Source organism: Dipodomys merriami, unplaced genomic scaffold (assembly GCF_024711535.1).
Source record: "Dipodomys merriami isolate MVZ:Mamm:240054 unplaced genomic scaffold, mDipMer1.0.p SCAF_3, whole genome shotgun sequence".
In the NCBI taxonomy this organism is placed as follows: Eukaryota; Metazoa; Chordata; class Mammalia; order Rodentia; family Heteromyidae; genus Dipodomys; species Dipodomys merriami.
In genome coordinates, this window is record NW_027204492.1 from 3130158 (window position 1) to 3145249 (window position 15092).

The following is a 15092-nucleotide window of genomic DNA, read 5'->3' on the forward strand; positions in this document are numbered from 1 at the left end:
TCCCACAGTAAGGATGACAAGTTTCAGGGACCAGGAATCATTTAGACCATCATTTTTTTTATTGTGAGAATACCATATAGAGGAGTTACAATTACATGGGCAAGATAACGAGTACATTTCTTATCAAGCATTGTTGCCTCCTCTTTGTTTCTCCTTCCCCTCCCTTCCCATACTCCCCCCATCTCCCCCAACCCGATCCTTCCCACCCCCACCAAAGTTGTAAAGTTCGTTTTTCAGCATAACGACTTGTACATTGCATTGTTGCAATGGGTCCACCTGTATCCCTATTTAAACGATTTGTTTTTTCCCTTCCCCTCCACAAATTATACCAACATCAAATACAGTGAAAGCAGGGGTTATAGAATGGAAGAAAGACAGCCTCTTCAGTAAATGGTGCTGGCAAAATTGATTAACTACTTGTAGAAAACTAAAGCTAGATCCTTATATATCACCCTGCACCAGAATCAACTCCAAATGGATCGAAGACCTCGGGGTCAAAGCAGACACTCTGAAAACATTACAGGATGTAATAGGAGAAACCCTAGGTCTCCTTGGCACAGGCCAAAATTTTCTTAATAGAGACCCAGAAACACAACAAATCAAAGAAAGGTTGGACAAATGGGATTGCATGAAATTGCAGAGCTTCTGCATGGCAAAGGACATAGCTAGCAAGATCAATAGAAAGCCCACAGATTGGGAGAAGATCTTCACCAGCCATACAATGGACAAGGGTCACATATCTAAAATATACCTGGAACTCAAAAAACTAAATCCCCAAAAAACAAATCTTCAAAGAAACAACTGCCCAATAAATAAGTGGGCTAAAGGCTTAAAGAGAAACTTCTCTGAGGAGGAAAGAAGGATGGCCAATAGACACATGAAGAAATGCTCAACCTCCCTAGCCATAAAAGAAATACAAATCAAAACTACATTGAGATATCACCTCACCCCAGTTAGAAGGGTTATAATCAAGAACTCTAATAACAACAGATGCTGGAGGGGATGTGGACAGAAGGGAACCTTACTACATTGTTGGTGAGAGTGTAAACTTGTTCAACCACTTTGGAAAGCAGTATGGAGGTTCCTCAAAAGACTTCACATAGAGCTCCCCTATGACCCAGCAATCCTACTTTTGGGCATTTACCCAAATGATCACAAACAAGACCATACTAAAGCTACCAGCACAACTATGTTTATTACAGCATTATTTACCATAGCTAAGATATGGAACCAACCCATATGCTCCTCAGTAGATGAATGGATCAAGAAAATGTGGTAGTGTATATATATATATATATATATATATATATATATATATATATATATATGTAAGTATGTATATATACACACACACACACACACAATGGAATTCTATGCCTCTATCAGAAAGAATGACACTGCCCCATTTGTTAGGAAATGGAAAGACTTGGAAAAAATTATATTAAGTGAAGTAAGCCAGGCCCAAAGAAACATAGCTCCCATGGTTTCCTTTATTTGCAATAACTAGTAGGTGTCTGAGTCAAGCAGAAAAGTTCAGATAAGTTGATGTTAGGGGAATGAACCCCAAGATAAGTATTCAAATGTTTTTTTTTTCCTTTTCTTTCATGCAATTGTTTCTAACATATTTATAACTCCTGCTTTAACTGTATTTGATGTTGGTATCAGACCATCATTTTTAAATATTCCATTCACATTTAAAAGTCAAGAAAAAAAGAGGGAAAATTTAATTTTATTGCTGTTTGCCTTACAATGTATGCTGGTGCTTAAAATCCCCATTCAAGTTTTTAATGTAGTTCATTGTAAAAGTTTTTGAACTCTGCTTTTAGAAATTTGGTGTCATTCAACTGATAAGATAAAAATAAGCCCAGTCATAGTTATGTCTGAAAAAGGAAAAGATGTGGTTCAAATGGTAGAAAATTTGCATAGCATGTGTAAAGCCTGAGTTCATATTCTATGAAAATAGAATAAAAGACCAAAGTAGAAGTATTCTTTTTTATATGAAGATTATACAAATGATCATTTTTCTCTTTTGTTTTTAATTTTTAAAAGTAGTAATTATTTAACTTTTGATTTGGTATCCATTTTTAATATGATGGAGTTCCATTGTTATATTTCCATCTGTGCACACACTGAGTAAGGACTGAGCTGTACAACCCAACTTTGGAAGATGAAATTAAAGGAAATCATGTACTTTCAAGTACTTGAATCTATGATTAGTTATATTTAATACTCTCAAATCATCATCTTCAAAAATTATAGAAGATGGAGAAAGTTGATATTTACTCCTGTGATTTTGCACTATTATAAAAAGAAGGTTACAGTCATTTGAAAAATTGTAACCTCCATAGAGATCAACATTTTTGTTCTAAGAGTCCTCAGCCAAATACCTGAAGATACCCACCTGATAACTGTGCCTTGTTTTGACAAGGATCAAATGAATCAAATGAATCTGAGTGCTTCACTGTGACAGGAGGGGGCTCTGCCCATGTATCTTGTTGAACGTTTTCCATATTTGTGTTATCCTATGAAATTCCAAAATGAGAAATTTGGCATGTAATTTTGGAGAGAAATTAGCAGGAAACACAGATAGCCCATGAACTTCAACATATTGTACTTCACAATCTCTAATATTTGCTTTGATCAGTTGAAAGCCTAACACAACAATCATCAAACCCGTCCTTGAAAAATATTGGTGGAAGATGACAAGTGGCAATATACGTGGTACAAGGTACATATTGATAATCTTAAGACAAACACAGTATATTATGTAGAGTGAAAGTACACGTGTTTACAGATTAAAGATCCCGGCAAAGCAAAATTATGTGGGCAAGATGGCATCATGGAACTACGCAATACAGGAGTACCCTTATTCCTTTCCCTATTATTAAGCCCAACTATTCGGTTCAAAGCACCCTGGTAAAGACTGAGAAAATATTTTCCCATAGTTTCTGGATCATCAACCTAGGCTTAGACCAAGGGAAAGCTAACCCAGATCTGCTTAACAATGACTGCATGATTTCAGCACATTCAATTGAAAGTATCGTTAGTTTAAAGTACTGTATTTATAGCATCAGAGAGGTGAGTAGATTCACCAACAGTAGTAGTGGCAAAGTCATATAGGAGCAGATGAGTGATAGTGTTTGTTGATATAAAATGCAATGTTTTTTCCCCTTTATTTCCTTGGCTACTTGCATTGAAGCCATTTGCTGCTTTTGATCATGTACAGATGGTCATTTTATCATGGAGTTACATCATAAGAAAGTTATCTGAATTGGTAAGTATCCTAAGGAAAAGTATTCACATAATATCTCAAACCACCCAAATACCACTTAATATACAGTGAGTGTACTGTAGATGTCATTTATTTACCCTCATGACTATATGGCTGGCTAGGGGTTGTGGCTACTTGCTGCTGTCCAACATTGCAATGGTGTGTAAAACAACAAATTGTGTTGGGCTGTAATGACTCAGACCTGTAATCTTAACTACTCAGGAAGCTCAGATGTGAGGATAATGGTTTGAAGCCAGCTGAAGGACTCATCTCCAATTAACCAGTAAAAATGGAAGTGAGCCTCTTTCTCCTTCCTCTCCCTCTTCCTCCTCCTCCTTCCATCTGTTTTTTGTAATAAAAATCATATATCTATTTAATCACTACCTTCTCCTGGTTGCCTGGAGGCTGATCAAGATTTCCAGCTTTGTACACTTGTATGTTTCATCTTACCATTATAAACTCAGGAAGCTTCAATGTTCTTAAATGACAGAAACATGTTTAGGAATGGTAATTGGCATGGGGAAAAGGGCATATGTGATTTGGATGTAAAAGAATATACGTGCAGAGTGGTTATAAGGCCTCAAGATAGTCAACAGAGTAGGAGCAAATAAGATCAAGTTAAAATGTAAACATGGACATAGGAGAAAATGTTTATGTGATTCATTTTCTATTTTGATTAAAGTGTTAGATTCATTTTTATTTGGTAATTGCATGTACGTACCAGTGAACCAAGAGATTTGAAAAGCATGGCTGTGGAGGCTGCATATAGCAAGATTCAAATGTAGACACATGAGCTAGAAATGAATGTCTGCAGGCAGTAGGGAACTTCAAGAACTATACACCAATGTCAGGCACCAGTGGCTTACAGCTGTAATCCTAGCTACTCAGGAAGCTGAGACCCAGAGAATCATGGTTCAGAGCCAACCTGGGCAGAAAACCCCATGAAACCATTATCTCTAACCACCAAAAAGCCAGAAATGGAGCTGTGACTCAAGTGGCAGAGTACCAGCCTTGAGTGGAAAAAGCCAAATAAGAGCATGAAGCCCTGAATTCAAGCCCCAGTACACACCCACAACCCCTCCCCATGGCCGTTTTCACTCTTTACATTTGACAGCTTAATGTCAAAGTGAACTCGCTATTTTATTTTGTTGTTGGTCTGGAGCCTGAACTCTGGGTCTGGGAACCGTCCCTCAGCTCTTCAGCTCAAGGCTAGCGTTCTACCACTTGGGCCGCAGCACCACTTCTGGCGTTTTCTGCTTATGAGGTGCTGAGGAATTGAACCCAGGGCCTCATGCACACAAGGCAAGCACTCTGACTGAGCAACCTTCCCAGCCCAAACTAACTTTTTAAAGATCCATGCATTTTCCCTTTTTTGGGGAGGGGAGAAAGAATCATAGGGCTCCCAAGCAAAATGGCATAGAGAAAATGTAAAAAAGAAAATAGAATGGTCTTGTTTGTAAACATTTGGGTAAATGCCCAAAAGTGGGACTGCTGGGTCATAGGGGAGCTCTATGTGGAGTCTTTTGAGGAACCTCCATACTACTTTCCAAAGTGGTTGAACAAGTTTACACTCCCACCAACAATGCAATAGGGTTCCCTTCTGGCCACATCCCCTCCAGCATCTGTTGTTATTAGAGTTCTTGATTTTATTCTAACTGGGGTGAGGTGGTATCTCAATTTTGTTTAAGCTACCAGCACAATTGCAGCATTATTTACCATAGCTAAGATATGGAACCAACCCAGATGCCCCTCAGTAGATGAATGGATCAAGAAAATGGGGTATATATACACAATGGAATTCCATGCCTCCATCAGAAGGAATGACATTGCCCCATTTGTTAGGCAATGGAAAGACTTGGAACAAATTATATTAAGTGAAGCAAGCCAGGCCCAAAGAAACGTAGGTCCAATGGTTTCCCTTATTTGCAATAACTAGTATATGTCTGAGACAAGCAGAAAAGGTTAGATAAGTTGATGTGAGGTGAAATGAACCCCAAGAGGATTCAAATTTTTTCTTTCTTGTGATTGTTTCTAACATAGTTATAAGATGATTTCTTTGTTGCCTTGTATGTCCCTCCCCCACAGTATAACCCCTGTTTTCATTGTATTTGACGTTGGTATAATTTGTGGAGGGGAAGGGAAAAAACTTGTTTAAATAGGGATACAGGTAGACCCATTGCAACAATGAGACATACAAGACGTTATGTCAAAAAACGAACTTTACAACTTTGGCCAGAGGGTGGGGGGAAGGGAGGAGGTGGGGGAGGAGATGGGAAGGGATGGGAAGAGGAAACAAAGGAGGATGCTTGATAAGAAATGTACTCATTATCTTGCCCATGTAATTGTAAGCCCTCTGTACGGTATTTTCACAATAAAAAAAATTAAAAAATAGAAGGCCAATTTCAGAATCTATCAAGTATGGAAATCTTCTCTGGACTCCATTTCTGTTGTAACTGTCCTTTACAGCACAGCTTTGAAAAAGTGTTTTTATACTCTGCTCTGATTCTATAGTCCTCTCTTAAAGCTACTGGAATCAGACATTATCTCTCCATGCCCCTTCATCTCTCACCAAAAATCTCATGTGTTTTGCAATCACTTACAGGTCCTTAATGTTACTGTCAGGCTACCTAATCTATGGGCAGCATTTGGCATGCCATCATTCCTTGTTCCTGGATATACCTCTTTTCTCAACGTACCTGAAACTTCAGGGTTCACTTGTCACTATCTGTTGCAGATTCTTCCTTTTCTTCCTGATGGCTGAACTTTGGTTGTCCTGCACGGCTTAGCACATGATCCCTGTTGCTTATCTGCACTAGTGACATCACCCAGACTCATAATTTTAAGACCATCCATGCAGATAATTCTCAAAATCAAACTCTAGTCCAGCACTATGCACCTAATTAGATGTCTGATGAACAGCTAAATCCTATTTTCAAGATTAAGTCTTTGATAGTATACACCCCATACAAACCTTCCAAGCTTCTGAAGCTTTCCCCTAATTTTCTCCACTTCAGTTATTATACCACATCATCTTATAAGATCAATTGCCTTAGAGCCATTGCTGATACCTCTCCCCCCACCTGCCACCCTCTTTATCAAATGTCACAAACTTCAAGGGCTCTTCCTTGAAAATCTATCTAGAATCGGACAACTTTTTCATTGTAGCACTGGCATTTGAACTCAGGACTTTACACTTGCTAGGCAGACATTCTGGTCATTTTTGAGGAAGGTCTGACTTTTTTCTGGGCTTGCCTGGACTGTGATTCTCTTAGTTATGATTCCCACTGGGGCTAGGATGACAGGCATACACCTCTATATCAAGCTACTGGCTTATACACACTTTGCATGAGCTTCCTACCAACCATAATTGTCTTGATCTCTACCTCTCTAGTAGCTAGAATTATAGGCACCAGTCATCAAAACCCAGCTAGAGTCTGAATACTTTTCACAAAGTCCACCACCACTACACTAGTCTAAGCAATCATCATTTCCTCCCTGTACTGCGTTCTCAATGCAGTGGCTATCTTAATAAATGGGTCTGGCCGTATGCATTCCTCTGTTCCACACACTGTAATGGTTTCCCAATCCATTCAGGTGAAGACCAAAATCGGTGCAGTGGCTTCCAAGGCCCTATGCAACCTGAGTTGCATGACATCTACAGCTCTATCAGTATCTCTCCCTAGCTTTCTGCTCTATTCCAATACTTTTTGTCTCCTTGATAACTCCTCTAAAACACTAAACACGATTCCACCTGCAAGCCCTGAAGTGCTTTTTTCCTATTTTTGTAATAGTTTTTCCCTCAGATGTCTTCATGGAGATCTTTCTCCTCTTTTAAGTCTTTTCTTACATTTACTATTACAATCACCACTGTTGTGTTCCAATCCTCCTCATCCTGTTCTACATTTTTCTAGTAGCAGCCATCACCTCCTAAAACATAATTTATTTCTTAACCCATCCATGTGAAGTAGCCTGGCTAAATTATTACCATCTCCATTTCACAGATGAGGAAACTAAGGTTCTCCAAGGTGAAATAGATTTCCCAAGGCCACCTAAGTAGTGGCAGAATCAACATTCAAACCCCTTATCTTCTGAGGTCTCAGCCATAAATGTCTCTCCAAAACACTATTCCCTCTGTACCGATGCACCATTTTAGCTGTGTTACACGTACCATGGAGTGGCAGGTCGAGCACCACCTCCGCCCTTTCTCACTATTGCCTTCTGCGATGCCCTTTCTGTTCGTTATATGCCTCTCCTGAATTTTCATTTGATTGTCCAGAATACTTTCAGAGCACTGAATGGAGATGCATGGTTTAAATTCTATTCATGTATATCCCTAAAGGATTTATTCTAATAACATGGGACAAATGAATAAGGAATAAAACATTGAAATGTCTTAGGGAAAGGATTCGGACAACCAAGGCATGGCCCATGAAGGGAGGAGTGATGCGGGGAATGTCAGTAAGCTTTCATTAGGAAATGCAAAATGTTTCTCTGGGACAGAGATTAGCTTAATCGTTTTTCTTTTTTTAAAAAAAAGTCATTACAGGGATCATTGCAAAGCTGGAAGGTACTAGTTCACAATAAGACAAGTCTACAGAATGGTAACTATGAAACTCTAACCTGCTCGTGTGCCAGGTTGATGTGAGACACTACTTGAAATTATAACCTGTGTTGGCAATATACATGAACTAAATAAAAACTTATCAATAAAATAACAGAATAAATAAAAATAAAACAAAGGGAAGATCCCAGCTTCTACTCTATAGTTTTCAATATCTTCTAGTCTATAGTTTTCATATATCTAGGCAGTCTAGATCTTGTACTTACAGATTCCATTTTGTAATCTCTTATTCCATCTTTACTATCATAAGTATCTTTGATATCTTTGATATCTTTGATATCTTTAATATCTTTCTTGTCCATTCCGCGGCGTCTTTTGGCTTCAATCCTTGTATAAGTAAGTGAAAAAAAGAGATGATAAGAATATCTCACTAGCCATGTAAGTTTGAATTTTCTATCATACAATGAAAGTTAAGCTAAAGTGAGAAAGATATTTTCATTTCCTGAGTACATAACATCATCTATCTTACAGCTAATGCTTTTCTGCAGAGAAGGTTGTTCTGCACCAGTATTCACAAAATAAATCATGAGTGTCTCAGAATGAACTCTGCTATAGGTATCAATGTCTCATTTTAACAATGATTAGCAAAGCAAGATTTAAGAAAGACTGAAAGTACTCCAGTAAAAATCCCCTCAATTAGCCAGGCACCAGTAGCTCATGATTGTAATCCGAGCTACTCAGGAGGCTGAGGTCTCAGAATTGCAGTTCAAAAGCCAACACAGTCAGGAATGTCAGTGAGACTCTTATCTCCAATAAACAACCAGAAAACCGGAAGTGGTGCTGTGGCTCAAGTAGTAGAGTGCTCATCTTGAGCTGAAGAGCTCAGGAACAGTGCACAGGCCCAGAATTAAGACCCACGACTGACATATATATATTCCCTCAATTTCTAAACAAATTACAATTACAAAAGTGCATTAATGCCAAATTTAATTTTGTTTCCTGTTATTAGAGAACTCCATGCTCTGGCTCACTAACAATTCATTTCTACCAAAATTAGAATTTTGATACTCCAGGTGAAAACATCCTATGGCATACTTGAGGTAAATAGTAGTTCACTTTTCACCAATTAAGTGGAAGTTGAAAGAGAGGCAAAGTGGGAAAAAGAAGGGTGAAAAAGAAGGCGAGAGACATAGGAAGAGAAAAATGAATATGAATATGTAACAGTCTCATTAAAATACTGAAATTAGGTTTTAAGGCATAATAAAACCATCACTAAGAACTTGATTCCTACCTCGGCAAATGTGCTACCTCATACCCAGTCACTCAAGACTGAAACTCTTGTATGGAAGTTTCTGCTTAGGGCAGGGAAGGTGGCTCAGTGGTAGAGTGCTTGCCTTGCATGCATGAGGCCCTGGGTTCGATTCCTCAGCACCACATAAGATGAAAAAGCTGGAAGTGGCGCTGTGGCTCAAGTGGTAGAGCGCTAGCCTTGAGCTGAAGAGCTGAGGGACAGCGCCCAGGCCTAGAGGTCAGGCCCCACTACCGGACACACACACACACACACACACACACACACACACACACAAAGAAAGTTTCTGCTTAGTTATTGTCCACCTTCTCTACAGGGTAAATTTCTTGAAGGAAATCAATGTTTTCAACATCTTACATCCTAAGCCCTTAGCATGCTGCAGAGCACTGCAAGGTGCTTAATGGTTAATTTGTTGAGTGAATAAAAGAACAAATAAACTTAGCAGTCAATTTAGTATACATGTGTGTACACCCTTTATTTCATATTTTCTTGGATTGACACAGTTATTTTAAATGGCAAGTCAAGTCTAACATATATTCCTTAAAAATAATTTAATGCCTTCAGATTGGCTTGTGGGTAATAGAGCTTTTTGTCCTTGAGACAACATGTGAATATATGGCTACATTGTCCTATAAGGCAACCACAAGTCATTTGTGGCTGGATTAAAATTGAACCTAATTACAATAAGATAAAAATAAAAACTAAGGGGTAACAAGTTTGACAAGACATGTACTTATTACCTGACTTATGTAACTGTAACCCCTCTATACATCACCTTGACAACAATGAAAATGGAATGCCACACACTATTTAAAAAAAAACAGTTCTTCAACTCACACTAGCCACTTGGCAAATGCTCAGTAACTATGTGCAGCTAGTGGTTCCTGTTTTCAATAAGCAGTATACAGACCATTTCTGTCACAAGAGAAAGTTCTTTGGACAATCCTATTTCAAAGTAGGTAGTGAATGTTCTTGGACATAATGTTGACTTTGACAATAAAACACTGCAAACCAAGCCAAGCACTGGTGGTTCATACCTGTAATCCTAACTACTCAGGAGTCTGACATAGGAGGATCACAAATTGGAGGCTAACCTGATCAGGAAAGTCTGTGAGACTCTTACCTGCAATTAATCACCACAATGCCAGCAATGGAGCTGTGGGTGAATGGTAGAGCACCAGTCTTGAAAAAGCTAAGGGATAATACCCTGGACCTGAGTTTAAGCCCAGTACCAGCACATAAAAAAGACCAAATTAAAAAAAAAAAAAAAAAAACACTGCAAAGAGAGGCAACCATGTTTTCCCTTAAGTTCAAATTGAATATCAAATATGTAATTGAAGAAAATGTAGGGCTGGGAAGGTGGCCAGTGGTAGAGGGCTTGCCTTGCATGCATGAGGCCCTGGGTTCGATTCCTCAGCACTACATAAGCAAAAAGAAAAAAGCCGGAAGTGGCGCTGTGGCTCAAGTGGTAGAGCTGAAGAGCTGAGGGACAGCGCCCAAGCCCAGAGTTCAGGCCCCAAGGCCGGACCCAAAAAGAAAAAGAAGAAAATGTAAATTCTTCAGTGAATTTACATTCCATGGCTCACTATAAGGAAGTATATATGACAAATATTTGATTTATAATTTGAATATAAAAGTCACACTGAGCATGTGCATTTTAAACTAGGTTGTATAAGGACATAATGGATGCAGGGTCAGGACATGATGAAAAGCAATATCCATTATGAGTCCTGGTTGGGAACAGACATAGCTCTTTCTAAAAAGAAAGAAAATGATCTAAAGACACTTTGTTAGCTATAGTTACATGAAAAGAACCCCTTTCTACTTCTAAAGAAAAGTAGCTGTGTTTCATCACAAAAAAAATCTCAAAACATTACTCTTTTTCTTTGTGCTTATAATGGGGCTTGAACTCAAGGCCTTAATGCTGTCCCTTAGCTGTGTTGGTCAAGGCTGGTGCCCTATCAGTGGCTTTTTGTGAGCAATCTTAGATAGAAGTTTCATGATCTTTCTGGCCTGGGTTAGCTTTGAACTGTAATCCTCAGATTTTAGTCTCCTGTGTACCTAGGATTGCAGACATAATCCATTGGCACACAGCTCAAAATATTCTCTTAAAACAAGTCCTTTCTCTCTCTCTGTCTCTCTCTCTCTCTCTGTCTCTCTCTCTCTGTCACACACACACACACACACACACACACACACACACACACACACACACACACACACACACACACACACACACACACACGTCTTCTACCAAGGTTTGAAGTCAAGAAAAACTATTTCTATAAAGATACGTTAGGTCATCAATAACCAAAAAGAAATATTTCACAATTTTATCACAATACTGCTAAAACAATATTGCTGACATTGGTGTCTTTGGAGTAGCATAGGAATATTAAGAAAATAAGGATGTTTACAATATTAGTGTTCTCTGGCCTTCCCTTTTCTTTTTCTCATATAATGCTACTGGGTGAGTCACTGGAACTTGTCTGGATCCTAGCTTCAATGTCAGCTATTAACACTAAGGACATTCATAGACCAGGATGAATGTCAAAGCTACACAGTTCCTTATCATATATTCGTGGAAAACCCATTCTAGGAGAAATCAATAAATCAGACAAGACTCTATCCTGATACTAGATCTGAGGGGCAAGATGAAAACTTTGCTATGTTTTTGCCAATTAATAAGCCTGTAAGGCCATCCCTTCCAGCTAGGGACCAAATTTTCCACAGGGATGCATCTCCCACTCTGAGAATAGGGCCTTTGATGGATGCTAATTGGTAGTTCAGGTATGATCTTGGTAATCCATGATAGCTGTGTTATTTTAACATTTTACTATTTTCATTTTTAGGTCCACTATCAAATAAACTTTCCAGTTTAGAATCTCTTTCATGAATCAAGCTTCATTATTGTTTAATCAAAATTATTTGCTTGACATACCACTTTAATGAAAGGAAACATGAACATTACTTTTCCATAGTGAAATAGAGCACAACCAAATCCTTATTAATACAGCAAGTGACTTTAGAAGACATGCTGTGGTTATATACATTCATGCCCTCTTCACTTGAAAACTGGCCCTTTTGGAGACTGAATTTTATGATTACCTAGCCTGTAATCATAGCTACATGGGTGCTGAGATTATGGGTTGAAGCTAGCACTTGAGACTCATTCGTAGTCAGTTGCTGGGCAACATGTAATAGTCTTGTCATCCTAGCTGTGTGGGAGACTGAGGTTGGAAAAGGCTATGGTTCCAGGCCAGCCCAGATAGAAAAGGTCTTGAAATTTGATGTCAATGGACAGAAACTTAGCATGGCAGCATATGCCTGTCATCTCAGCTACAATGGAAAGCCTAAAAGAACACTGCTTTATAGGAGCATACCTGGGAAGGAAGTGAGGCTCTATATTAAAAAGACTAATTTACAAAGGACTGGGGACAGTCCTTTGCAAGAGAGTGCCTGCCTAGCATACATGAGGCTCTGGGTTGAAATCCAAGTAATGAAAAAGCCCTCAAGCAACAAGATGAACATTTGATCTCAGGGACAGACGAATTTTACTCTTTATGGATAAAGCTCAACTATATCTATGTAACTTAGGTAGATATGTGTTTTAAAGCCAGAGTGGAAGCTCTTGCAGATAAACTTTGAACATATATTGCATATTAGATAATAGTGTTCAACACATAGTAAAATTCCTGATTTTATAATCATTCTTTGGTAATATAACATAATAACTTCGGTTATAGGAAGTGCATAATTGTATAAAATTGTACGCACACATGAGTGCACATAGAGAAATAAAACAAAATGGCACAAAATGGAACCAATTGTGAATATGGGTAAGAAGAATGTGTATGATAGTGTCCACCAACATTCAAATAAAAGTTTTTAAAAAAGGGTCATAGAGGGGCTGGATAGTTGGCTCAGTGGTAGAGTGCTTGCCTCGGATACATGAGGCCCTGGGTTCAATTCCTCAGCACTACATAAGCAAAAAGAAAAAAGCCGGAAGTGGCGCTGTGCCTCAAGTGGTAGAGCGCTAGCCTTGAGCTGAAGAGCTGAGGGCCAGCGCCCAGGCCCAGAGTTCAGGCCTCATGACCAACAAAACAAACAAACAAAAAAAACAATAAATAAATAAATCAAAAAGGGTCATAGAGCTAAAGAAAAATATCAGAAGAAAAGATAAAGCAAAAAGCATAAAGACAGATCCTGCTTCACTCCTCTATACATCTTTATTCCAGGCTGACAATGAATACATTCATGCTTTTACTTAGTTTAGTAGAACAGGTAGCTGCCAGACTATGTATCCCAAGTTGTATTTTACCAAATAAATCAATACTTCAGATAATGGAACCCAGATTTCTCTAAACTTTGCTAGGTAATGGACTCATTTTCATTAGTGTCTAAATCTCCAGGGATTTCAGTGTTGCTTCAATGATTTGTCTCACAAATCCTAGCAAGGAGCTTCAAAAATATTAACAATTCATTTTTTCTTATCAATCACAAATCTGATAATCTGATTATCTTATTCTTTTAGATGATGAAAATAATTTGTTAGGTAACTCAAGATGGAATATCACTTGTCTCAAGGTTATATAGATGAATTAAATATGATCCCCAGAATCCAGACATTGCCTCTTAAATAGATGTATAAAAGGTAAAAGATATGTAGGAAAATATGATCCAAGTACTATATACATGTGTATGAAATTAGAATAATAAAACCACTTCAAATTGTGCATGAAAGAGTAGATATTTTTGTTTCAGATGTGGATGCTAGAATGAAAAGATAAACATATATGTAAACATACATCTGTGTGTGCATAAATTTTTGTTGTTGTTATCTGTCATGGGGCTTGAATTCTGGGCCTGGACACTGTCCCTGAGCTCTTCAGCTCAAGGTAAGCACTCTGCCACTTGAGCCACAGCACCACTTCCAGTGTGTGACTGTTTATAAAGATTAAGAGGGAAAGGAAATGGGAATGTTGAGCAATACTAAGACATGTTGCATCATTCACTGAAAGCTGTTTAATAATAGAAGTAGTGGGAATGGAGAAAATAAGACCAAGCACAGGTGATGAGGGAGGTGTGTCAAGCTGATTAAAATACTGAATCTGCATGTGTGAAATACTATGGTGAAACACTTTTGAAAAATTAGCATACACTTAAAGTTGAATGACAAGAATGCAAAACAGGTCCTGCTGGAGGTGTGGGTTCTAGTGGGAGGGGACAGGGTGAAAGGAGACAATGAAGGAGAGTGATTGTACCCGAAATACTTTATGTACATGTGGGAAAATAGAGTAATGAAGATTGATGATATTGGTTTGGGAAGGACAGGGAGAGGGGACTGGGTGAGTCTGATCAAGATATTTTGGATACAAATATAGACATGCTAATAAAAATGTAAAAAAATAAGAAATAAGGGTAGAAAAAAAGAAAAAATGTGTAAAAAGTGAGAGAAAGGGGACAAGAAAGAGAGTGGATGAATTTTGTCAGAGCACATTATATACACATATGGAAATATCACAATGAAACCTGTTTGTGGCAATTAATATGCTAATAAAATAAATATATAAGGGGGTTAGTGATGTTTGACAAATTGGTATTTTCCTGGAGGTTTAGTTTAGCATTTTAGTTTTCCACTTAAAATTATGGAATATTGGCTTGTATTCTCTGCATATTACTTCTATTTTCAGGAAAAAAGGAAGTATTGTCTCAATAAGCAGCATCTGAATTTGAAGGTCATTAAGTGCCTGTGCCAATTAAATTTAATGTTTTTAAAAAATATATAAAAGCCAGTGAAAAGTACTAAAAATCTGAGTTATATTAAGTGAGATAATTCAAACTACTAGATTGTTATCTAGATTATATATTAGACCAATACATAATACTTTTGATAGAACAGAATCTTTCAATGAATGTTCTTTCTCTTGCTTCAGTGTTATTTATCAAAA

At 38.0% G+C, this 15092-nt stretch overlaps 1 protein-coding gene across 1 annotated transcript in view; it reads right to left on the bottom strand.

Moving 5' to 3' along the window:
- The window catches only part of Pasd1 (PAS domain containing repressor 1), a 77006-nt gene that overhangs the window by 10073 nt on the left and 51841 nt on the right, over positions 1 to 15092 (bottom strand). Inside the window, exons 9-10 of the mRNA XM_070039568.1 lie at positions 8099 to 8219; positions 2402 to 2522 (exon numbers count right to left, since the gene is read on the bottom strand). Coding sequence (XP_069895669.1) covers positions 2402 to 2522; positions 8099 to 8219 — 242 coding nt within the window. The remainder of the gene's footprint in view (positions 1 to 2401; positions 2523 to 8098; positions 8220 to 15092) is intronic.